Below are 25,252 nucleotides of genomic sequence, written 5' to 3' on the forward strand. Positions count from 1 at the left end.
TGTAGGATACATATTGCAGTACTCTGAGGACAACAGCGAGCAGTGGGGAAGTTTTCCAATCAGCCCAAGTGAGCGCTCTTACCGCCTGGAAAACCTGAAGTGTGGTACTTGGTACAAGTTCACTCTTACTGCGCAGAATGGAGTGGGACCAGGACGCATAAGTGAAATCATAGAAGCGAAAACGCTAGGGAAAGGTATGTATGCCTTCTGGTTTCTACATTTCCTGTTTTCGAGATCGAATGGGGGATCGGAATCCCAAAAGATGCATCATGTATTTGCACGCTCGGTTGTGAGTTTGAACCTTGTGGTTCCCGAAACAGGTCTGGAAGAGTTACAGTGAAATGAGAGAGGTGGCCAGTCTTTAGAGAATATCCTGGTTCTCTTTTTTCATTATCTCATTTGCAGTGGAGAAAAGGAGTAGCAGTTGAAGATCAAGGGCTTTGGTGCCAACATAAAGTGCCCCGGCTGGGTGGCCATGAAATAAGACATTTGCCCTGTCACCTTCTTCTGGTGTGATCTTCTTCCTCAGTCACCCCATGACCCCTGCATCCAGAACTTTTCACATTGCCTCAGAGGCCTCCCCCTTTTCAGGTGGGAAGTGAGTGGGATAGACTGTTGACCTTTAATGTGAATTGGTTTTTAATCTGAAACATGGACGTTGGAGGAGATGAACCCCGAGAGGAAAACGACACTCAGTGGTGTAATTGCAATCTGGGGACACCAGTAAGAGGAGAGGTACAGTGGCACGTGGGTGTAGGTGAGGCAGTGAAGAGAGAGTCTTTGTGGCTCCCCCTCACATCTGACTCCCATCTGGTGCACGGGATGGCAAAAGAGCTAGAGATGGGAAGACAAAGGCGCTGTTTGGATCTGGCACCAGAGTTGCGGATAAGATGCGGCCAGGGTTCAAAGGGTGAGGTGTTGATTTATGCAGAAATATATCCATTAGGCTCTGGGCTCCAGCAGGAAGTGCTTGGATAGCAAGGGATACCTGCTTGCACTTCCCAAATTCAACTAGACTTCTCTTGAGTCAGATCTGTCCGCATGAGAGTAGAAACAGGTCAGCTCGATACACAACACTGATTCCTTCAGAACCACTCAAGGAGGGGCTCCTGGGTGGCTCAGTCGGTTAAGCACCTGACTCTTGATTGTGGCTCAGGTCATGATCTCACAGTTGTGAGATTGAGCCCCATATCAGGCTCCGTGCTGAGTGTGGAACCTGCTTAGGACTCTCTCTCTTTCCCTCTCTCTCTCTCTCTCTCTGCCCCTCCCCTGCACTCTCTTGCACACGCTCTCTCTCTCAGATAAATAAACATTAAGAAAAGAAAGAGAACCACTCAAGGAAACGCATTCATGAAAATAGCACTGTTCTTCAAGAGCTCTAAGATACACAAAAATAACCCCTACCCACTCAATTTTCCCTCTCCCACCCAGGTTATTATGGTTGGAGACTGCCCATTGGTCCATAGGTCCCTATAAATAGCGGACACATTGCAAGTGGCCTATGATCCAGACTTGGGCCGAACTCCTCCCCCAGGTGGGGAAGGCAGCCAAAAGAAGCTGTGTGACTGCTCTGACAGCCTTCATGGGTGTATCCCATGAGCTGACCCCCCCACTGTGCCTTCCCCCCTCAGAGCCCCAGTTCTCCAAGGAGCAAGAGCTCTTCGCCAGCATCAACACCACGCGCGTGAGGCTGAACCTCATTGGCTGGAATGATGGCGGCTGTCCCATCACCTCCTTCACACTTGAGTACAGACCCTTTGGGACCACGGTCTGGACCACGGCTCAGCGGACCTCTCTCTCCAAGTCATACATTTTGTACGACCTTCAAGAAGCCACGTGGTACGAGCTGCAGATGAGGGTTTGCAACAGTGCCGGCTGTGCGGAGAAGCAGGCCAACTTCGCCACGCTGAACTATGATGGCGGTAAGCCGGCTGGCTTCACAGCCCTCCTGTTTGTGTCGCAAGACGTGTGCATGTGCTTACTGTCCCTCTCCCATTCGGCATTCATCCTTGGCACAGGGCGACCAGCGCCCACAGAACCCTTTATGCATCAGGGCCATTCCGTTGGCTCCCTGTGAGGCTCCCTAGTTGACTGCGTTCACGTGACCATGGCTCTGTTCCAGAAACAAGGGGCTGAGGGCCAACGGGAATCTCCTTAGGGCATCTTGGTGCAGGAGTGATTTGTCTTCGGGCTGAAGGATTCTTAACGTTCACTTACCGAACACGTGGTTCTCTGCCTTTGTCAATGACCGTGAGCTAATGCTGCCTTTGTTGTCTCCTCACCCCTCCCCCACCCCATCCCAACCCACATAACTTCGTCTTTGCTCTCATTTAGCCCTTAAATTGCATGCGCAGAAACCGTTTTCATGGTAAAGGAGCTTATGTCAGGCCCTGAATGGAAATGGAGGCACTGATGAAAATAGAATAGTGTCGTAAGATATTAGTGTGTGTCCCACCCCCCTGCACACACACACACACACACACATGCAGTTCGCATGGCCTTTCTGAAAACGAGGCGAGGTGTCTTGTGATGTTTAGTCAATCAAAAATAACTGATACGAGTTTTTATCCTTTTCTTTTTCCTACAACTAGTATCAAAGGCCATTTACTGACATCTGAACAAATGCCCAGCCCCGTGAAGCTGAAAGGTAGTGTGTCATTGATTGCTCTGTGGTTAGGGAACTTTAGAAAGTCTTAAATAGCAGCATATGGGTGCTGATTTCTGCAGCTTTGTGGTGACTTTCACTCAGGGAAAAGCAGTGAGTAAGTTAGGAGCTCAATCACAAGACCCACCACAGTTCATCAGGATGCTTGGAGCTCCTGGCTTAGCATCCCCCTCGCCCCTCTGAGCCTTCTGGCCAACACCACTGATTAGGTCAGACCACAGAGCTGGATGGCTTAGCCCAGAAAGTCTATACTGGAGCAAATACCCCAATGCTTTATTCATCACTAGGCAGGCTAAAGGGTGTCCCCTCCTCTGCTCATGTGTACTTGGGATCTTGCTTAACTAAAGCTCTAGCAAGAACCTCTTTGGGGTGGAGGCTATCCTGCCCTAAGCAGAGTGTCCGTGAACCCACAGACCCTCAGAAACAACCAAAGGAAGCCGACAAGGTGACGTGGGCTAGGATCCTCATTTGCCCGTTTTCTGTGGCCTGTGCTAGATGGCCCAGAACGAGTTCTTCCTGCTCTGGAACACTGTAAACCTATCCCCAAGTCTCCTTTCCGGGGCCGTCTCTCCACAAAGTCCCCCTCAGCCGGAGTCCAGACCATGCACGTAAGAAGGCCCTGCGGTGGAAGCCTTCCTGACATTGGTTACACCAGCCCTCAGTTATAGGCAAGGGATGTCGTTCAAGGGTGTCCCGTCTCCAAGCATCACCCACAGGCAGAGAGCAGCCCTTCCTATCGGCTTTCTCTTCCAACATGGTTTAAGTCTTTGATCTTACAAAATAAAGGACTTTCGCATACCAAACACCTTGCTTTGTATTTAGGAGTTCCCCCAAAGCCCTCTGCTAGCAGGTACATTTTGGGGCAGTAAGCGTACTTGTTATTTTAGCGTGTAAGTAAAATAAGTAAGTATTTACGCTTAAGTAAGCGTACTTCTTATTATCGGCTTACAGTAATTGACTTAAAATAATCACATGCCGGCACATCGCTTCTCTGTAATCTGTGGACATGCCAGAGCACTGGGCCTCGGCGTGCACATTGGCGATATGGTCACGCTAATCTTTGAATTAGCAACCACTCAACATGCAGAATTGGAAACTATGATTCAAACTTACAAAGCAACGTGCAGATTTTAAATGCTTGTCTGCTAAAAAAAAATTAAAAAAAAAAGCAATGCTCTCATTTTATCCAAGGTCTTAGATTACAATCACGCAAAAGTCCTGTGAGCTACATTTGATTTTCTGAAATCTGAAATAATTTTATCGCAGTAGGAAACAAAAATACATACTTATATTTTCCTTGGAAAGGATTATGGATTTCTTTGAACTGACCCCATGGATCTATAGCTTCAACATCTCTTTTGTCATATCTGGCTGAAGGTTTTCCTTTGATTTTTGGAGAAATGGATGTGGGCAATTAGCCTCACGCCCGTGCCAGTCAGACCTCAGATGCTTCCCTTTCTTTCTTTGACTCTTTCTTCTGCCATTTCCTTAGTCAAACGGTAGCACGGGTCCTTCTGCCGTCTTGCTTTTGCAGACCGTCTTCACTGCATCCTCTTACATGGGTTCTGAGCATCCCAGACTCGGGATTCCAGCTAAAAACACTGCACAGTTGGAAGAACCCTTTTCTTGGCCTCGGCAGATAGCATAGGGGACTGGGATTCTGTTATCCCTGCTCTACTTACGAAATGCAGGCTGAAGACCATTGGTGTGCAGGGACGAATTGCATTATCTTTGCATTATTTTTTCCTAAGCCCCTGACTTCCTGGCCCTTGGTTTACCTGGAAAATACAGTGGGCTGGAGAGTCTTACATAATGGAAGATGCCAGAATGCATGCCCCATGAAGTGAGGATGTATGTTTGAATCTCTGCACCCATTGTGTTCAGGATCTACGTAGAAAGCAGCTTGAAATAACTCAGAGTTCAGTCTACTTAGTCGTTTCCTTATAATTCTAAGTAACTTAAATTTCATGACACTGTATCATAATGCCTGATCATTAAGGAGCTTGCTTTGGGGACCTGGATGCTTCCTCTTTTCCCACAGCTCTTGTACCCTAAAAGGAGAGCTTCTAAAGTAGAGTTGGTCTTAAGCCTGTGATAAAAAACAAGGGAAGAGCCCCACAGAAAGGGATGTTAAGCTTCTTTAAGCCAGTGTGGCTGGTACAGTCTCCCTTCAGACTCCTGTCCACTTGCCAGACCTATTGTTCCTTCTTTGATGTGCAGCTTTTCAAACAGCCTCCGTCAGTTGCCCTGAGGGTGACAATTCCAGGTAGATGCATGTGGCTTTTTAAAGCCCCTCGCCTGGACAGTGTGGTCTTCAAGGGCGTGCGCCCAGCAGTACGTTGCAAAATGAAGTCCCTTTCAAAGAAACGCGCTTCACCCTTTGTGCAGATCCCTAGCTGATGTGCTGCCGCATAAGTTGAAAGTGGGGCAGAGGAGGGGCGTGAGAAAGTAAACAAATCAGCAAGGACCTAGATAAAGAGTTCCTCTCATCTCTCATCACCCTGGACACCCCTGGATCACACAGCGCGCCTCTTGTAACCGTCATCCCTAAAACCTCCTCCATGCTGTCTTCATTAATAGCCATCTAACACCATGGCCCTGCTTTCAGGTACAATCCCTCCACTCACTAAGTCGGTTGTCCAAAGCGAAGAAGGGCTGACGACCAATGAGGGGCTCAAGATGCTGGTGACCATCTCCTGTATCCTGGTGGGGATCTTGCTTCTGTTTGTGCTCCTGCTGGTGGTGCGGAGGAGGCGGCGGGAGCAGAGGCTGAAGAGGCTGAGAGGTGAGTGGAGGCCCCGCGGTCACCCGCACGCATCGTCGCTGGACAGCCAGCCTGGCAGCAACCCGGCGAAGGTCCCCCAGCTGCCTGACTCTGTGACGTGCCTTCAGCAGGACCGCAGAGCCTTGGAGGAAAGCTGCACACGTGTCACCACTCGCACGATCAGAAACTGAGCAAGGGTCAGCCACACCCCGGTCTCCTAAATCCTAGACATCAGGAGGCCAAAAAAAAAAAAAAAAAAAAAAAAAAAAAAATATATATATATATATATATATATATATATTTTCTCATGGGTTTTGCAACTCTGCTTGCTTTCATTCTCAGCCCATTCCAACGATGCCGTCAATTATGGCTTCCTTTTCAAAAAGCCCTATCGCATGTGCTGTGGCAGTGAGAACTGTTTTATTGCTGGGAAGCGGAAATTGAGGGCTTGTGGTAAAGCATTGTGAGGCAGAAGACACACACTCCCAAATTAGAAATTTGAGCTGAAGCCCAGTGTAAGAGTTTCACTCTAACTAAAAAAACAAAAAAACAAAACAAAACAAAACAAAAAAGCCATGGAAAACAAGAGCCTAGGCCAGACGAGAGCCATTGTTAGCAGGCTGGTCCCATTATTACTCTGTCCCTCTCCGGGAGGTCCTGGTGATGAAGCTATTTCCAGCTTCTGGCCGAGGGCCCGTCCTTGCCCTTGCCCTGCGGTGTGAGGACAGCGAGCCCTTTCAAACATGCTACCCCCTACAAGAAGAGCATCTGAGTCCTTGGCTTTTCACCTGTCAGCGTATGTAAGCCGGCCACTTTTTTTTATATAAAATGCGGGGACACGATGTTCTCGTTTTAATGTCAGTCCAGGGTGGAGTGATGTCACGCAGCCTCCTGCATGCTCCTCAAAGACACGTCTGTGGAACAAGTAGCACCGTCCCCAGTACGTATCTGTGACATCCCCAGACAGCGCTGATGCGCACGGAAAACGTTGACCTCTTCCGTAAGCGCTCCAGTTGACCATAATCCAGTTAGAGCAGCAGAATGTGGTAATATTTTCTCCAGTCTGCGCTTATGCAAAGCATCCCTCTTTATGTGACCCTAACACGTTTTCCCCTCAAGTTGCTTCCACCTTGCCGACAAATTAAAATATCTGAAATACGTTGCACTCCATGGGTACACATTAATAACCCTTCCACTTAAATCTCCTGTAGCCCCATAAAATTTCAGAGGAACCGTCGATCTCATGGAAATATCTTTTCTAAATGGCGTTAACCACTGACTTAATTTTGCAGGCTTACCTTAGTAAACCCCACATCCCAAGCACTGTGCTTGATGCCTTGATGTATCAAGATGAAGACAAAGAGCCTTCTGAACTTTGGGTTTAGCGTAGGAGGCAGACATATGAGCATCTACCAGGAAAAGAACAAAAATGTCACGAATGCTAAAATCGGGCTTCAAACAAATCCTACGTAAGCACAAAAGAGGGAGCAATGAATCCCAACTGGGGAGAGACCGGGAGGCCATCTAAGAGCTCGCTAAGAGCAACGTATTGCTTAACATTTGGAGAAATCCAGGATAAAGGGAGCTGTGTTGGATTCTTTTCACAAGCGCTCCTCACTAAGATACCGAAAGGATGTTTCCATAACCCTGTCACAGAAAACAGAATCCCACATTCTGGACTTTGGGGACAATGTTATCGAGGAGTCAGTAACTGACAGACCGGCAAAGGTCTGTCCTTGTCGCGTTTCGACAGCCAAATCCAGCTAGCTGCATTTCGAAGGCTATGAATTGGTCATGGCACATCTCATAAGACCCACAGTAAAATTTTTGGATTAGTCATTTCTATTTGACCACGAGGGTTCCGCAGCAAATGCATTAAACATGAAGGCACTCCTTCCCAGCATTCTACGACCCTCTGCCAAATTTATCGTTCTGCTCTCCCCTGGCCCCATTGCGTTCTCCTTCTTGCCCAGTTCAATTTACCCTATGCTGCTTGTAATTTAAGCACCCCAGTCTCCAAAGATGTTAAGGACGCTGCTGACTCTTCCCAAAGCATGGGGCCGGACTGATGGCAGGCCCATGCTTCCTTTATTTTCCTTCTTAACAGTGCCTTGTAATTTAGTAATTGCTTTGCAAGGGCTCCTGCCAGAAAATATCCAGGGACTGGCATTTTTATTGTTGGCGTCTCTACCTCTAGACACCAGTGTTTTGTGGTGGATCTTGGTAGAGAAAGCAATGCATCACATGAGAGAGCCTTTCACTACCCGGGAACGGTTTTGTTTTCTTTATGCCTGAGAAAAAAACAGAGCCAACACAAAGGTTTCAGCAGGAAGAAGATAAGTGCCGTGGCAAAGAGGCTGTGTTTATGCAAGATGCCGAGAAGACAGGAGTTTCAGAGAAGTAGACTGCCGTGATACAAAAGTCACTGCAATCTTGCATTTTGTACACGCTTCGTAAAGCCTTCCTGATCCAGAGTCAGACAAGAGGGCAGCAAGAACGCAGAGGGCTTGGGCACCCAATTCTACCTGCTCCGTCACGGCAAGTTTTAATGTGGACGCACAGAAGGAAATCGAATTCAACAAACCATTCTTGAACCATTATCTACCACGTGCTGGGTGTAACTGCTTTTCAAACCAACGTAAAATGTTCTTTTTAACTACTTCCGTTTGATCACAAGGGTTTGCCCAGGTCCCAGATGGAAAAAAGATGACTAGAACCCCATCCCAGAACCGTAGAAGCTGACACCCTAGTGGCAGCGAGTAAAGGCTTACAAGAGACAGACATCTGCCTATAACTGTGAAAAGTGTAGCATAAAAGGACAGAGTAAGTGTCATGGGTTATAGGGGAGGGGGTGGGCAGTTGTTAGTGAAAGGCCAGGTCTTGTCCCCAAAATATCTGTCTTTCAGCCCGGCAGGGCTCCTGAAATATTAATTAATGACATGAAATGTTTCCAGTTCAGTCATAGAGGAAAACTATAGCCAGAGCTTAAAGTAGTAGGTGCCTACCTATTAAACAGAGCTCATTAGTAGAATCGCCCACTTACAACCTGACCCACATAAGGCACAGGTCCTGTGCCTGGACTAGAGTGAGTTCAGATATATTCACAGATTCAACAGAAGACTTGCTTCATAAAATATTTTTACTGCCCCCAAATAAGGGCACTTCTAATAATACCTCGATGTTGCTTGAGCAACCACCAATCGAGATCAAAACTGGAAATAAAATATAGATTACAGAAAAATATTGTGGTCTAATGAACACTCTAGGGGGTTACTATTTAGGGTCACCTCCATATTGTTGACCTTGTTTGATTTTTAGAAACTACTAAAAGTTTATAAGCAAAGAATGCTTTACCATGTAGACAAGCAACCTAGTTAGGTGAATATAACATAATGTTCTTTATGTAAAAGTGAAGGAAGGAAAGGAAAGGGCAGGGAAGGGAAGGGAAGGAAAGGAGATGGAGGGAGGGAAGGGAGGGAGGGAGGGAGGAAAGAAGGATGGGAAGGAGGGAGATGGGATACAAGCAATTGAGCCAACCTATATTTTTTCTTACCTGAGAACTTTCCCAATTTTAGAGCATAGCGACCTCCTAAGTCTAAATTGTCTACAAGTGCTACATTTTTTAAAAACCTGTAACCTTATCCAGGAGTCCAGAAGCCACATTTTTGCATGTAATCATACCCTAATTTTTTTTCCACTTCTAAGTCTTTCCATGTGCAAGATTACAGAACAAATTCCTGGCTGGGCCCATGATCCCAGAAGCCCTAACCTTGTAAAAATGCGATTCCCACATCAAGTAATCGACTCCATATCACTAAAAACCTCCTTTAGTGTGAGTCTACCCAAAAAGGTGCAAAGTTATGTTGACACCGGCCAGTGAGGGTCAACTCACAGGCCAAGTCTAAGAGCTACTTCTGGGACTTCAAATAAGCTGTAGATTAAAAAAAAAAAAAAAACAATGGATATCAAATTTGACCATGCTTCTGTGGCAAAATGCCTTTCTTCCTTTGAACAGAAGCGTAGTTATTTTAAGCATGCTTTAAAATGGGTTAATATTATAAAAACAGATCAGTTCCAGAAGGCCATTCCCAGAGAGAATCTGGCCTCATGGTTCTACACGGGCACAGTTTAAGGTGGGGGGTGGGTTGGGCATGAGGAATTGTCATCATTTTCTGAGGTCTGACATTCCATTCATCTGTTCTGCAAATGAGCTCGAACTCTCCTCCTTTGTAAGAACAAAAGTCAGCTTGAATTTTAATAATCTAAAGGAAGAGCAGTAAAGAGACGTCATCACCAAGCTAATAAATGCCCAAATTGCAGTTTATTTAGGATCAGAAGCATGTGCTCTGAAACTTTATTCCTATGCTTTGCTTGCTTCCTACCTACTTTCCTTCCTCCCTTCCTCCCTTCCTCCCTTCCTCCCTTCCTCCCTTCCTCCCTTCCTCCCTCCCCTTCCTTCCTTCCTTCCTTCCTTCCTTCCTAGCTTCCTTCCTTCCTTTCTTTTTTTTCTTTTTTTCACCTTAATTTCTTAATAAAACTATTCTTTCAAAACACCAAATTTGCCACAGGAGAATTGAGTAAAAAGAGGCCTCTGTATCAGAGAGTGGGGAGCAAAGGAACGTTGGTATGGCGGCAGGGCCAAGCCAAGGGCAGCCCGTGGAGTGAGGGACAGAGAGGGGGCGGTCAGGAGAGAGACAGTAGCCTCAGCCCCGGAGCTGTGCCCCGCCTGGGTGGTCTACTTGGTCCATGTTTGTACTTGCAGTTTTCTCAGATTGCAAGTATATATGGCTTTGTTTTTTTGGATATTTAGTTAGCCATGACTTTTGTGTCAGCTTTCATAGCATGCCAAGGGTTGGAAGTCCTGTTCGTCATCTGGTAAAAACATAAATGCAGGCTCATAGCCCTTACAAAAATAGCTACTTTATGAGACCCATTTCAATGCCACAGAAGGGCGGAGATTGTTGTGAGGGAGCCTGCAAGTAAGAACTTTTGATAGATAGTAAAGCTGGGTAAAATCTGATGCTCCCAAGCTGGTTTTTTGCCTTTGAGGGTGTGTGCAAGGGACTGTCCCACGGAAGCATGAACCTGAGCTTGTCCCATTTTGCCGAACTAGAACTTCACAAATGAGAAGTGTGGTCATGTAGCTATGGGTGGGATTTCTCCTCTATAAGAAAACATCTGGGCACACAAACCAGGAGGCAGCTCAGACTCTCCCTGGGCACAGCTGCCACACTTGATGCTCGCCGTGAACCCTCCTGACTCACCGTTCATGGTGTTGTCCAGTGGATGAGAACCTCCGTGCAGCACACGGACCCACGGTGGGAACAGTGGTCTGCAAAAAGAACAGGGGAACTGGGCGAGACCACGCCGTGATATTCGTAACCTAGCGGGGGCGCTTCTTCCCAAGAGCCAACTGAATCGTGCATGCATCAACAGAGGACTCATATTTTCCACTTTTTGCCTTCCTCCTCCTCTGTAACTGCCTTGTATTAGTCTCTCCACAGCGGTGCAAACAGCTTAAGTATAAGCTTGACGTCATTATGCCCTGTTTTGCCGACATGACAAAGGAACTTGTCCAAAATCACGTATCAGGACCGAGCTAGTGAGAGCGCCCAGATCGCCGCTGCGTAACCCCGGCTGTCTTGCCATGAAATTTCTTGGCATCAATATTATTGGCTTTGAAAGAGTTATCAGTGAAGCCTGAGGTCAGAAAGATACATTAACACAGAATCAACAGCTACTTTATAATTTTATTTTTTCCCATTGAAAATATTTCACTTGTCCATTTTCTATCTCTATGTTCACTATCTTTCTGGCTTCCCATATATTTAAAAATATATGTTCTTTCTTGTTTGCACATCTTCTACCTGATGCCCTTCTCTCTACTGCTTTTCCTCACTGGATTATTGAAAGGGGATTCTATACTCAGACGCATCACCTCTCACTAGCTCCTGAATCCTCACGGTCTCACTTCCACCCCCACCTTCCAAATGCTCTCCTGAAGGCAGATGACCAGTTACCTTCTGATCACCAAATTCTCCTTCCAGCTACCATTTGCTAGCCTTCTTTGCACGTTCAGAGTGTTACCAAATCGTATTTTTTAGAGCCCCTTTCTTCTGTGTTTCAGTATCATTAGACCATCCTGATGATATTTCATATTTCTCCGTGCCCCAACCCAAAAGAGTAAGAGGGAAACACAGAGCCAAGGATAGATATGTAGGAGTAGCAAAGGGCTTTAGGCAAGGTGTCACAAAGTCTAAATCTCAGATTGAGCTGAAATTTGTGGGGGGGAAATGTGACAGGCAACACAAGAAGCTGTTTAGCAAGAGAACAAGGCTTGAGATGATGTTCTCATGTTAACAGATGGCAGGTAGAAAGAACGACTCAGCGTCTGCTTCGCTTTGATGTACACCAGGAGGAGTGCTATTCAAACCATAAAACGTGGAACAAGAATTATAAAAAAGGAAGGAAAGGACGGAAAGAGGGAGAGGGAACAGGAAAGGGGATAGGAGGGGAGAGGCAGGGAGGGAAAGAAAGACTGGGAGAGAAAAAAGGGGAGGGAAGGAAGGAAGGAAGGAAGGAAGGGAGGGAGGAAGGGAGGATAGAAGGTGCTTGAGAAAGTAATCAGAGCCCCTGATTATTTAAATTGATTTTTTCTTTCAAAATCTACTATATTCTAGTATTATGGGGGCAAAAGAGGGGATATTGCATAAAATAATAGTTCTGATCTCTTGCTGACAAGGAGGAAGCCATGTTTACAACAAACTATTACACAAATTCTGAATCATCAGCCACATACCGTGGACACCAGTAAATGCTATGAAAATACACTGAAAGGAAAGATTTTTTTTCCCACTGGAAATATTAGGAAGGGTATCACGTGGCACTGGTCCTTAGACCCCAAAGGATGATGTCTTGGGATTCTGGACAAAAATTTCCAGACATAATCCCCAAATATTTGTGAATAATCTTTGAACCATCGAAATTAGAGGTGTTGGAAAATAGTCCTACTCCATACCTCTTTGCAAAAACAACAAATTCTAGAAATTATAGACTGAAATAAAGCAGGTTGTAGAAAGGAGGGTTTGTGAGCAATCAGAAATTATGAGGATCAGCCGAGGCCCAGACAAACCCCATTTGCATTTGGACAGGGCATAAGGGAGTACCAGGCTCTGGCTGATACAAGGGCAGGCTGAGCCCATTTTTGATGTGGCAACTCTCCCAGAGAGAAAGCTAGTGTATTAACGGGAAGAATCCAAATGTTAAGAGATTTTGAAAGGCTGGAACCAAAGAGATAAAATGTAGTGGGGAGAATTGTAAAGTCTTCTCTGTAAGTTGTAAACATTCATTTGCAACACACATAATGAGCATTGTGTTCTCACGGGTGTGTGATAAAGAGAATATCAAAACATAAGCAGTTTCTGTGCTCTGCCTCACTTAATAAACGACAATAAGAAAGCACAGGTCTTTCACAGAGGAGAGTCCCAGGTAGAGGATTACGTAGAAATCATGCCATCTGAGGAGGGATTGAGGAAATGAGAAACTTCAGCTTGGAAAAGAGACAGATGGCACGCAGCTGCACGGAGATATTCACATGGCTTTTGAATGGAATGGCTCCAGGTGTCGTCATTGTATCCAGGCAGAAATTACATCAAGGGAGTTCAACACAAGAGCAGGAAGATGTTTCCCACAATTAAGCGTATCCTCAGGGAAAGCTTGTGTGGACGCACCGTCTAGCAGGGACTGGGCTGAGCCCGGAGAGGAAAATGACTCAGCACATGGAGAACAGGAAGCCACCGTGTGAAGGCGGCAAAGGCTGCATTGGCCGTGGTGCAGAGGTGCATGAAGTCCAGAAAAACAAAGCACCAACTCCACCTGGGGGGCTTGGGAGGGTGCACAGGGCAAGTCACATCTGCATGTGGTGCTACGACAGAGGACGCCTTACAGGAGCCAAGTCATGGGGTCTGCAGACCAAGTCATGGCGTCTACGGTGAATGCAAGAGGGAGAGCCTCAGAGAGAGTGCTGGAGGCCAGATGCAAGGGGCAACAGGGCAGGGAAAACAGCTTAGCATCAGCGTGCGAAGGTTCTTGCTCTGCGCTGAGTCCTGCTGGCAGGAAGGTCCCTTGGTGTGTTTCAAAGCACAGGTGTGACACCGTAAGGGGGTGTGTTCCCAATCCATCACCCTTTGGGTGGATGTCGCTTAGAAGACCGGCGACACTGAAGGTGGCAAGGCCAGGGAGTGGGCTGCAGATGAGTAATGAGATTCGAACTGAGAAGATAGGGAAAAATAAAGGTCCCCTGGGGCCATGTTGAGAGTGACAGATCAACAAACTAGACAGTGGGTCAGAACTGAGAGCAGGAGGTAGGGCGCTGTACAAGCAGTGACAGCATCGACCCCTCTCTGGAGCACCTAGTGGCCGGGCACATTTTAACATCTGCCCAAGATACTGTGGGAGGGAGGCAAACATCTACTGGGGGACTGACTTGGAGAGTCTTTAATGCTCTTAAGATTCTATGATTTCATGATTTTAAAAACGTTCTTCATTTGTCCCAGATTCTCTCCTCACCACTAAACAAAAGTTTTGTCATCTCTTTGCACTGTCCCTACACCTACATGAAGAAGACCCTGAACCCCAACTCAGCCCCGACATCTCTCTCAAACTTGATCCCAAATCTGCCTTGAACGGCCTCACCTCATGTCCCCCAGCTTACCATCCCCCTCAGTCAGCTGACACTAGGTGTCTCTTCCTCTGTGCGTCCCTTAGGATATGACACAGATCCCGCTCTCTGCATAAAGAACCTGAAGGATAGTGATGGAAAATAAGTGTGGTTATGACATTGGTTATGGATTCCTGCTCAGCTGCCACGAATTACTGAACATGTTCTGGGTCTCAGTTTCCTGGTTTCTGAAGGAGGGCATCATAGTCCCCAGGCAGAGACTGGCACAATGCAGATGCCTAGTGCTCCGTTATGACTGCAGCCCACCCCATGCCCGCTCCCAGAAGACATTCATGGACATTCGCTGCTGCCACCTGTGCTGTCCAGACCCCATCACTGGGCATAAAACTCCACCAGCGGTTCTCAAAGGTGAACTCACACAAGAAGTGAATTTCAGTTAATGTCGTTTTTCTCACAATTTCAGATGAAATCAGGAGGAGGACATAGCAGCTAGGCAGAAAGAGAAATGGATCTGCTCTAAGATGATAAGCACAGGGAAGCGTGGGCCAAAATGCCTCACGGCACCTGCAGCTGTGGACCAGCTGAACCCCAGCGAAGATGCCTGCTAATTTTAGATGAGGGGAACTTGCAGTCAGAGCTTGTCGGTATTTGAGGGGAGCTCTGTTCCCACTTGGCCGGATGCTGCAATTCCTTGCACATGGGTATGAAAAAGTCATGGGACAGAAAACTGCACTGACTTCAGGAACAGAAAGAAAATGATGATGATGAGCAAAACAAGGACACCCGGTCCAGTCCGAAGACGTTTGAGACTGAGTTACCTTCCAGTCATGAGCTGAAGTACAAAGCATACTCCTTGAAATTTCCCCTTCTCTTTTACACTGTTGAGCTAGCCACTGCTTGGCTGTTACATAGAGCTCATTAATCCCACACTTCTGACATTATATATATATTGACTTTGCAAGTGTTAAGTCATTCAGGAAGAGAAGAAACTCATATTTGCTTGGTCTCTGCAGAGAAAGACACGAACTAGGAAGTTAAATGCTGTTTTGCTTTCTTGGCTTCACCATATGGGCAAGAGTAGAAGGGAGCTGGAGCTGCTTCCTTTTCCAGAATGAACCCATCTGTGCATAAAACCAGGGTCCCCTTGTGAGGTTTCCAGTGGGAACTGGCATAGCTGACTTTAAGAACTGAGCTTTGATTTCCGGGGGTGCCAGCCCACGTGTGGTTACCCCTGTGACTGTCCACGCCCCTTGGTAATGCCATGCTCCTTCCCAACGTGACGGTGATTGCACTTAAATGTCAGCCCCCAAAAGATAAAAGATGAGATAAAAGTGTTCCAACATATGTATTTTCTCCACTATACAGCCAGTCACATAGCTGCATCCATTTCCGGAAAGTTCTGTTCATTGAACGCTACATTTAACATCAAGACGTTATAGAAAGCAATGAAAAAAAATAATAAAGCACGAAGAAGGTTTTTGTGTTCTAAGAAGGGAAACACTCATTTTTGCCAGGACAAAATGTGTAAAAAGAAAAACAAATTATATTTTAAGAGAAATGAGAATTTCAAAGCAATGCCACCAAAAATGTAGAATATTTTTTTTCTACATCATCTTTAGGCAGAATTGCTTTTGTCAGGAGTGGGAACCAGGTCTTGGCAAGCAATGTCCTCAGGGACAAAAAAATAAAGAAAATTTTTACTTTGGAGTTTGAAATAAACATCTGAGTTTCTAGATGTAGTGATATGCCATTTATACAATTATTTGATCAATCTAAGGACTCACAGCTCTATAATAATGCCTCTTTAAAGTGATCTGTGGTGTCATAAGTTTTCAAATTTTGGTATTTTGATACAAAAAGAATAGAATTTTTGCTACATAAATTATTTTCAAACTTAGTTTTCTGACTACTGAAAATAAAATTGGGTTTTCAAAATGTGGCAAATAAATTCACCGTAAAAAGACCTTTAGCAGGTGTCTGAGAATTTTTATGGCCCCAGAGTGTTATACTTTCTGTAATATATATATTTTTGTAATATATATTATATATATATAACATACTATATATATAATCTGTCATGTAGAAGAAATAAGGAAGCCATTAAACTTTTGGTTATTAGTAGTGATATATATACAATTACATTTTTAAATGGCTATTGTCATCTGATTCTGTAGAAAATTTGTCATAAATGCCTAAGTGAATGCCAATGAGTTATTTATCATGTACTAATATTAACTTTCTTTCCCCAGATGCAAAGAGTTTGGCTGAAATGCTCATGAGGTAAGAACAAAACCTAGCATTCTCAGATATCAAGTTCAAAATAATGATTTCCAAGTTGCTTTAACGGTTTTTAAAATAATTGTCTGAAATTGGTGGCACATTTTGTTTCTGACATATAGAGTCCATTCTGTGTACCAAAATATCCATGTTATGCCTAACAGGAGACATGTAGATATCAAATATTATAGTACTTTTATACACGGCATAGGTAGTTTTCCTGTTGACCAGACTGAACCAGTGGAATGTTTCCCGTTATACTGGGAATAAAAAGGCACATGAGAAGTAAATGGCTTTGGTTTTGCTTTCACCCAAATATACCACCTTTGAGGCTGAGGCTTCTTCCTAACAGAGTTAACCAAGGGGAAAGAAAACCAAAAAAGGAAATGTGATGTGTGCTTCCAAGGAATTGGGATGGTCAAGAAGGATCCTTCTTGCCGTCAGCTCCCATGGCTCCTTGAGCACCACTCCACTAGAGCACCAATCACCAACTTCTGCAAATATCTAGTCAACATCTGGTCTTGAGGTCATAGCCTCATACATCAATCTCATATTAGAAGTACGATGAATGACTAGTTGATGAATGACTAGTGGTAGTTGAATGAGTAAGTGAATGTTCACCCCTGTAGAAGACACCCCAGTATTTGCATTTAAGTCTTTTATATTATAATGATTGAACCAAAAGTGAAAAAGGATAACCAGAGTCTGGAAATCAGATAATAACAATGTCAGGGATCCCAATGGTGTTGCCATTTTAGGATATTTACTGTAGGAGAAAAAGAGGATGGGGTATGGGGTCTCTCCTACTCCCCACCTCACCATAGGTGGATTTTACTTCCTTCACCATCTTTGCATATAAAATTGGTACTTTTTTGTTATTCACAAAGAACCAATAGCCCATATTACTAATATCTTTGAAGACCTAAGAGATTGACTACCATTGGCCCATGGATTACATGTTCCACAGATATGTCTGTTTGGCCATGCTGTGTTTTAGTTTTGGTTTTTAATTTTTATTTTAGAGAGAGAGAGAGCACACGAGTGGGGGAGAGGAGCGGAGGGAAAGAGAGAGAATCTCAAGCAGGCTTCCCCCTCAGCAAGGAGCCAGACACGGGGCTCGATCCCACGACCCTGGGATCATGACCTGAGCTGAAACCAACAGTCAGACATTCAACCGACTGAGCCACCCAGGCGCCCTGGCCATACTGTGTTTTAAAACCATGTGAACTGTAGGTAAAGATATGGAGGACTCAGGCTTACTCGGAAATACTTGGCGTGAGCAAATAAATAAACATGGTTGCCATTTGCCAACAGAGGTGATGCGAACCTATATGAAATGCCATGACTTCATGCTCTAATGAAAGCGTGTACTTGTTTGCTAAGCAAGTCTGGGACATTCTTGTGGTCACATGGAAGGCATCCAGACACATATGTACTTGTGCAGAGCAAATCTGGCAGAACATCTGGAAAACAAAAAACCAGACAGAGTCATGCCTCTGTCTGAATCCCATGACACTGGAACCTGTGACTTCTGACATGCTCAACATTTGTTTGGTTGGAATGCGATGGTATCAGCTTTTCTGAGGTCCTAGAATGCATCCTTCCCCCTTCTTATTAGCTCCAAGCAAGACATCAAAAAGCATCTTCTTCATTCATAGGCCAAGCATGGTGGTTGAAAAACCACCTGTTGAGGAAAGCAGGCATGAATAGTGGTATTTGAGGTTGACAGTTGCCAACATGAAATTAGGAACGTCAAAACTACCAGTTACTCCCACTGAAGGTGGTTGAGGGGGTTTTCCTCCCAAGGGTACAGTGATTGAAAAGGAAGAGAATTTCCAAGCTCCTCAAATAGGCAGGGTTTTATGGGATTTATTTAGAAGCAAAAGCAGCGCTTTTAATCAGTTCAGTCTGAGTTTGGCAAGTTAGTGGGGCCAAGCAACAAATGTGTTGTCATCTACCTGGAGATCTGAGGGCCAACCATGTTGAGAATGTAGTCTGGAAAATCCAGGCAAGTCCTAGCCATTGGTACAGAGGAAGCTACTGAGGTCCTGTCTTGGATCTTCACCGCTGCTTGCATGGGAAGTTGAGGACTGAGCCAGCTGGTGCAGAAGGACACGAACCACAGGCCTATGCTGTAGCCCCGTGTTACCACCGGCTGGTTTGTGATCTTGGGCAAGTTATCTACCCTACTCTCCTCATCTAGAAATAACAATTTGAAATCGCTCCCAGCTCCATCATTATGTGATCTTATGAAGATAATGTATTATCTGACCATGTTCCACAAAAAAAGTATCTGTGTACTTTAGTGGGATTAGCTGTCCTAGGGCCAGAAAGGCATATGTGACTGTAGGACAGATACCTATAAGCTGGTGCTGGGGTGTCTCCCACAGGGTGTCATCTCCCATCACTGGGCTTCGTGCTTCTGGACACTCATCTATTTCACCCAAGCAAATCGCCCCACAGAGAGAGAGAGAAGAGAGACTTCACCTACCCTGGCCAGATAGAAAGAAGTTTCCTTTTTTTGTGATTAGGCAAAAAAAAAAAAAATTAAAGAAAAATACCAGACTTCTAAGAGATAAGACTAGCCCGGTCTAAGGCATTAGCCAATACATGGCTAATATCCAAAGACCAGTATTTTATTTTTAATTTTTTTTTAACGTTCATTTATTTTTGAGACAGGGAGAGACAGAGCATGAACGGGGGAGGGTCAGAGAGAGAGGGAGACACAGAATCTGAAACAGGCTCCAGGCTCTGAGCTGTCAGCACAGAGCCCGACGCGGGGCTCAAACTCACGTACCACGAGATCATGACCTGAGCCAAAGTCGGACGCTTAACCAGCTGACCCACCCAGGCGCCCCTAAAGACCAGTATTTTTAAGAGCTAGCTGTAAGTGGAAAAAGGTGGAGAAAGGTTCCAACTGAGAATTTAAATAAATGTTGCTTTTTTAATGTTCATATTTTTATTCAGAGTAACAATCATCACCCACTCAACTATTATAATGAGGTATGGCCCTGAGATCCCTACAGTTATTCTAAACTTAAAGAAAGCTTCATATGATATTTGGGAAGGCGGGTGATGTGCAGCTTCCTTCATTTGTTTTTTATTCCCCATAAATCTTAAGGAAATATTAACTTTAAAGAGTTGTAACAGCTATGAGTAGTTCATTGGCTAAGCCAGAAATACCATCCTCTGTAAACCAGGGTCAGCTGTCTGTCATTTTAATCCGACAACTAGATAGCAAATGGATGGTGAAAGATTATATTTCAATAATAACTAACAAAAATTTAGCATGACCCCACATCATACAAAATGTGCAGTTTTGTTTCCGCAATGAAAACATTCATAATCTTTAGGTCACAAAGGAGGTTTCTTCTAGTAGCCTTTTTTTTTGAAAGTTTGTTGCTGTTTTAATGACCAATTATTGTAATTTCGGAGAATCAGCTTTCCTATAGCAATAGACTATAAAATATGGCAGTCGTATTAAGGTGAGACCTAATAAACCTGTAGAATGAGAAGAATATTACTGCCTCTGGGACATATCACTCCGGTCCCACTGTACCCCCAAAACAACCTGGTTTATTCAACAAGCGTCAACAAATATTTATTGAGCACCTCCTCCTGCCACATACTGCCCTAAATCCCAGGGATTAAAAGGGTACAGAATAGAAGGAAATATCCCTTGTGGAGCTCATATTCCAGTGGGAGAGACAGATCACAAATAAGTCAATTAAATGTATGCTCGACAGTAGTAAGTGTTGAGGAAACAAAATTAAAGGAAGGATGGGGAGGCGGAAAGTGTCAGCAGAGCCCATAGCTGGGCAAATCTGGCTGCCACCTGTATCATCAAGCCCTGAAGCAAGGGAGGGAGCCAGCCACGTGGCTATTGGGATCCGGGTAGGGGATGTTTCCTCCAAGCGAAGGGAACAGCAAAAGGAGAGAAGAACAATTAGCTCCTGAATCTCAAGGCTTGTTGGGCCATCCTCTTGCCTTCCCACTGCAGGGCTTGACAGCATGCGCTCCTTCAAGACGGAGGGGAAGTTTATCTCCAGCTTAGATTGTCTTTGCTCATAAACTTGAACCATATTCTAAGTCCTTGGGCCAACTGCCGTAGTGCACAGCAGTCACGTAGCCAGCTTCCTGTGACAGTCTGACAGTGGACCCCTTATTGTTAAGTAGGGTCTGTGCTTCGGTTCGTAGTGTTAATGGAACAGCCGCTGGCTGCCTCATAACTATTCATGATGAGCAGAAGGAACTAGCTCACGTTTCTATTTCTGGTGCAAGGACAAGCTCAAGTCCCTGGTGGAGTTTCTAAACAGACCTTCCGGATACTCACAGAGGAGTAGTTTCCCATCTGTTTTTGTGGAAATAGAGCTTGTCTAAACATGACATAACTACAGCCCCCAAGTCACCAATATGTTCTTCATTTTATACTAAGTATGTGAATCTTTGCTTTAAAACACACACACACACGTGCACACACACACACACACACACGCACAAAGTGAAAACGTAGTTAAGTAAATAATTTTAAAAAGTATATAGACCATGTGAAAAATTCAGGCCACACGTTTGAATTTGGGCTCTGCGTAATTAGCATGATCTAGCTACATAACCCACTTACTCATCTGCAGAGCAAGAAATCTGGTTCAAGATCAAGTCCTCAATAAGGAAGGTGCACCTTTCAGAAGCTGTTGTTTTTGTAGGTTGTTTTGTTTATACTCAAATGAAGGAAGAGCCATTATAAAATATTCAGAATATTAACACAGACTTCAACATACAGATGTCTTCAGGGGGTGTTGGGTGAACTTGACCTTCAGAGTATTAATATTCCTTCAGCCACAGGGTTCAAGGGTAGATGAGTCCTCATCAACAAAAAAGGATCTGGGGTTCCTGGTGAATGCTTAGTTGGGAAGAAAAGCATTTAAGATGTAGTATGGATGCCCCCTTTATTATAATCTACTAAAAGCAACTAACACAAAAGTAAAGCATTAAGTGAAGTAGGCTCCAGAAATCTCTCTCAAAGTAGATTTTGGTAATTATTGAACTAGATTTATGGATGCCGTAGTTTATCATGATGAATTATTCTGAGTGACTGCTGCTCCTTAGAGGGTGTTCTAATATGCAGTTGACCCTGGACAATGCAGGGGTTAAGGGCACTGGCCCCCCTACACACAGTCAAAAATCCACATAGAACTTTTGATTTCCCCAAAACTTAAGTACTAATAGCCTACTGTCGACCAAAAGCCTGAGCGATAACATAAACAATCAATTAACACATATTTTGTATGTTATACGTATGATATACTGCATTCTTATGATAAAGTAAACCAGAGAAAAGAAAATGTTATTAAGAAAATAGAAAGGAAGAGAAAATATTACAGTCCTGGACTGTATTTCTTGAGAAAAATCCACACGTAAGAGGACCCGTGCAGTTCAAACCCATGATGTTCAAGGGTCAACTGTGCATTATTTTAAAATCTTCTCAATTCTTACAATTCTGTAGAAGCTGAACAATCGCTCCTATCATGTAGATTTCTCCTTTTTTTAACGTTTATTTATTTTTGAGAGACAGAGAGAGACAGCGTGAGCAGGGAAGGGGCAGAGAGAGAGGGAGACACAGAATCCGAGCCCAACTCCAGGCTCTGAGCTGTCAGCACAGAGTCCAACGCAGGGCTCGAACTCACGGACCACGAGATCATGACCTGAGCCAAAGTCAGATGCTCCACCGACTAAGCCACCCAGGCGCCCCTAGATTTCTAACTAAAGCCTTTATTGACTTTTTTGCATTTTTGTGAAACATGCAGTTTTTTGTTTTTTGGTTTTTTTTATTGTAGGCTGTAACTGAATTTGATTATACCATGCCATTTTAGTACCTTTTTACATTTCCTTCTAGAAGACAGCTCGCTCTAAGAGTAATTTTCTGGTACACAAATTCTTACAGTAGTTTGGGTGTTTTTTTTTTTAATTTTAAAACGTGATATCAGTTAGGATAAACTAGTGCCAGGGAAGCTAACAAGGTTTATGATTTGTTACTAGAACAAAAATAAAACGACACCATATATAAATACAAATCCATTAGTAGATCCCCTACCCAATGGGCAGCGAGCACAAATGCTTCCTCTGTTGCCATCACTGGAATATCTCATGTCTGACAAATAAAAATGCTGCTGGTTTAAAAATCATTTTTTTTTTTGTTTTACTTAGCTTTACACAAGAGAGGGGAAATTCTGAAGGTTCCATCAATATGGAACCAATGTCTATTGACAATTTTCACTTTCTGAACCTCACAACCAATTGCTGAAACTTAATAAATATTATTTGAATGAAGGAAGAAATCTTTTTTTTTTCTTTCTCCTTTTCCCCTTGTCCTTCCTGGCTTTTTTCAGTTGATGTACAAGCACAGATTGGCATCATGTAACTCTGTTTGTTAAGGCACCCTCTGTCTTGTATTCCCAGTAAGAATACCCGGACTTCGGATACCTTGAGCAAGCAACAACAAACCTTGAGGATGCACATTGACATACCCAGGGCTCAGCTTTTGATCGAAGAGAGAGACACAATGGAGACCATCGGTAAGGTGCCCTGTCTGTGGTTTCACACAGTGTGGCTTCTATGGCCATGCCCTCTCAGCCAAAATCCCGTAAGTTACGGGAATGTCTTGAGGGCCACGCGAGCAAAGTTAGAAGACAGTTCATTGTTACCGAGGAGAATAATAAATACCAGCAAATGGGGGTTGGGAGAAAGGAGCTTACACATACCTCAGAGGTCACCTAAAACAGAAGTTCCCCAACTTTGATCCGTGTTGGATCTTTCTTGGGGAGACTATTGGTGCCTCTCCAAAGAACAAACACCTGCAAACAAATAAACCTAGAAGGGCCATGCACGAAAGCCCCATCTTGGAAGTCCACTCAGTGCCTTCTTCTGCTCCAATAAGGCCTCCACTAAAGAAAATGTCCAAACTCTACTTAGCACTTAACACACAATGGTCTTTGTACAGACTGTCTTTTCTCTATCCCTCAGCACCCCGTAGACACCCTGGAATGGGTTCCTTCACAGTGCTTTGGGAAATTCCCAGGTCCCCGTTTCACAATCACAAATCAGACACCTGGAGAGCTTTTGTGGCTGGTTTTCTCAGAACCCTGCTGTCTTGACTTCTTCCAGCCCTTTCCATTCGAAGTCTGCCATCCCACACTGCCTTCCAACACAGTGCTATTTATTCCAGAATCAGAGACTTTGTATTTCCACTGCAAGGATGATCAGAAGAATAGCTAACATCTACTGAGGCCTCTCTAATGTCACATACTTGTAAAAGCACTTTATGGATGTAATCTCATTTAACCCTCAATCAACATAGGAGAAAGGCACTCCTTTATAACTGGGGCATCGAGAGTTTCTATAGCTTCCAGGTCACATAGACAGGAGTAGAACCCGTGTCCGGCCACCAGCTTAGCCTTCTGTAACTGTCACCACCTACTTCCATATCAACAAGCTACTTCCCAGAACGCCTCACCTTTAAAGTATCACTCAGCTTTCCAGTAGCCATGGAAACAGACCCAGAGGCAGGTCACCCAGTCTGCCCCTTTGCAAACTTCGCTCTGTTTGTTCTGGACCGTGTTCACTGGCACTTGGTCCCAGGGCAACTCTATCCTGTGGTTTGGCTAAGACTACCCAACTCCTGGAACCTATTCTAGGAAGCTCCTGCCAGAAAAGCAGTGGTAAATGGCCAGATGGGCAGAACATCTATGCTATTCCTTACCCCCTCCCTGCTTGATTATGTTCTAATAGACTTACAGGCTCCTAAATTCTAAGGCCTGGGATGCTCTTGCTGGATTTAAGTTTGGTCCAGGCATCATAGCACTTGGGGAAGGTTGGTCAAGCCCAGTGTGGCCCTCGATCAACCAAATTCAGTTAAATACCACCCATGTTGTATGAGGAATCACTACTCATCCTAAAATACCCAAGATTTTATTAGCTAGCTCACATCAGGACAAAGCACCCTGCCTTGTTTTTTTTTTTTTTTTTTTTAATTTTTTTTCAATGTTTTTTATTTATTTTTGGGACAGAGAGAGACAGAGCATGAACGGGGGAGGGGCAGAGAGAGAGGGAGACACAGAATCGGAAACAGGCTCCAGGCTCCGAGCCATCAGCCCAGAGCCTGACGCGGGGCTCGAACTCACGGACCGCGAGATCATGACCTGGCTGAAGTCGGATGCTTAACCGACTGCGCCACCCAGGCGCCCCCCCTGCCTTGTTTTTGATAATCTTTACTTTTCAGTAGTAGAGCTGAAATCTCTTTTATTGAACTCAATAGGTTGGGCATTGAAACCAAAATTTCCTTTGAAACGTGAGTTCAAAAATCAAAATGTACTTCCTTTGACCTTATAATATACTTACAACATTTGGTAAATGTTCCTCATCAGACTTCTCAATCATTGTACCCATGGTGGTTAAAATAGATAGGTAGTCGTTACTGGCCTAACACCAGAGAAGGGTCTGCCCACCATTTGCAAACAGAGCAAAGTTTGCAAAGGGGCAGACTGGGCAACCTGCCTCTGGGTCTGTTTCCATGGCTACTGGAAAGCTGTACTACCAACCTTTAGCCAGAGATGTGTCATAGTCTTCATGGGATCATCTATCGCCAAGAGTCGTTTATCTCCTGGTGATGCCTGACAGTTGGTGGATGGCACTTGCTAATTATTGGGAAGTAGAAATGTGATGCTTTAAAACACGCCGGGGTCTGACTACCAGCATCCAATACAAAAGTGCCATTAATTTCTAGCCAGAATGAATGGTTAACCTCACAAACTGATAGGCACCTGAAATTTCCCATTAGAAGTTTGTAGCTTATCCCCGCAGATAATCTGCA

General features: G+C 44.6%; 1 protein-coding gene across 1 annotated transcript in view; it reads left to right on the forward strand.

The window, feature by feature from the left end:
- The window catches only part of DSCAM (DS cell adhesion molecule), a 763,813-nt gene that overhangs the window by 713,227 nt on the left and 25,334 nt on the right, over nt 1–25,252 (forward strand). The window contains exons 26-30 of the mRNA XM_042956621.1: nt 6–194; nt 1,632–1,922; nt 5,274–5,450; nt 16,359–16,389; nt 22,843–22,958. Of these exons, the coding sequence (XP_042812555.1) occupies nt 6–194; nt 1,632–1,922; nt 5,274–5,450; nt 16,359–16,389; nt 22,843–22,958 (804 nt within the window). The remainder of the gene's footprint in view (nt 1–5; nt 195–1,631; nt 1,923–5,273; nt 5,451–16,358; nt 16,390–22,842; nt 22,959–25,252) is intronic.

Source organism: Panthera tigris, chromosome C2 (assembly GCF_018350195.1).
Source record: "Panthera tigris isolate Pti1 chromosome C2, P.tigris_Pti1_mat1.1, whole genome shotgun sequence".
Taxonomy (NCBI): Eukaryota; Metazoa; Chordata; class Mammalia; order Carnivora; family Felidae; genus Panthera; species Panthera tigris.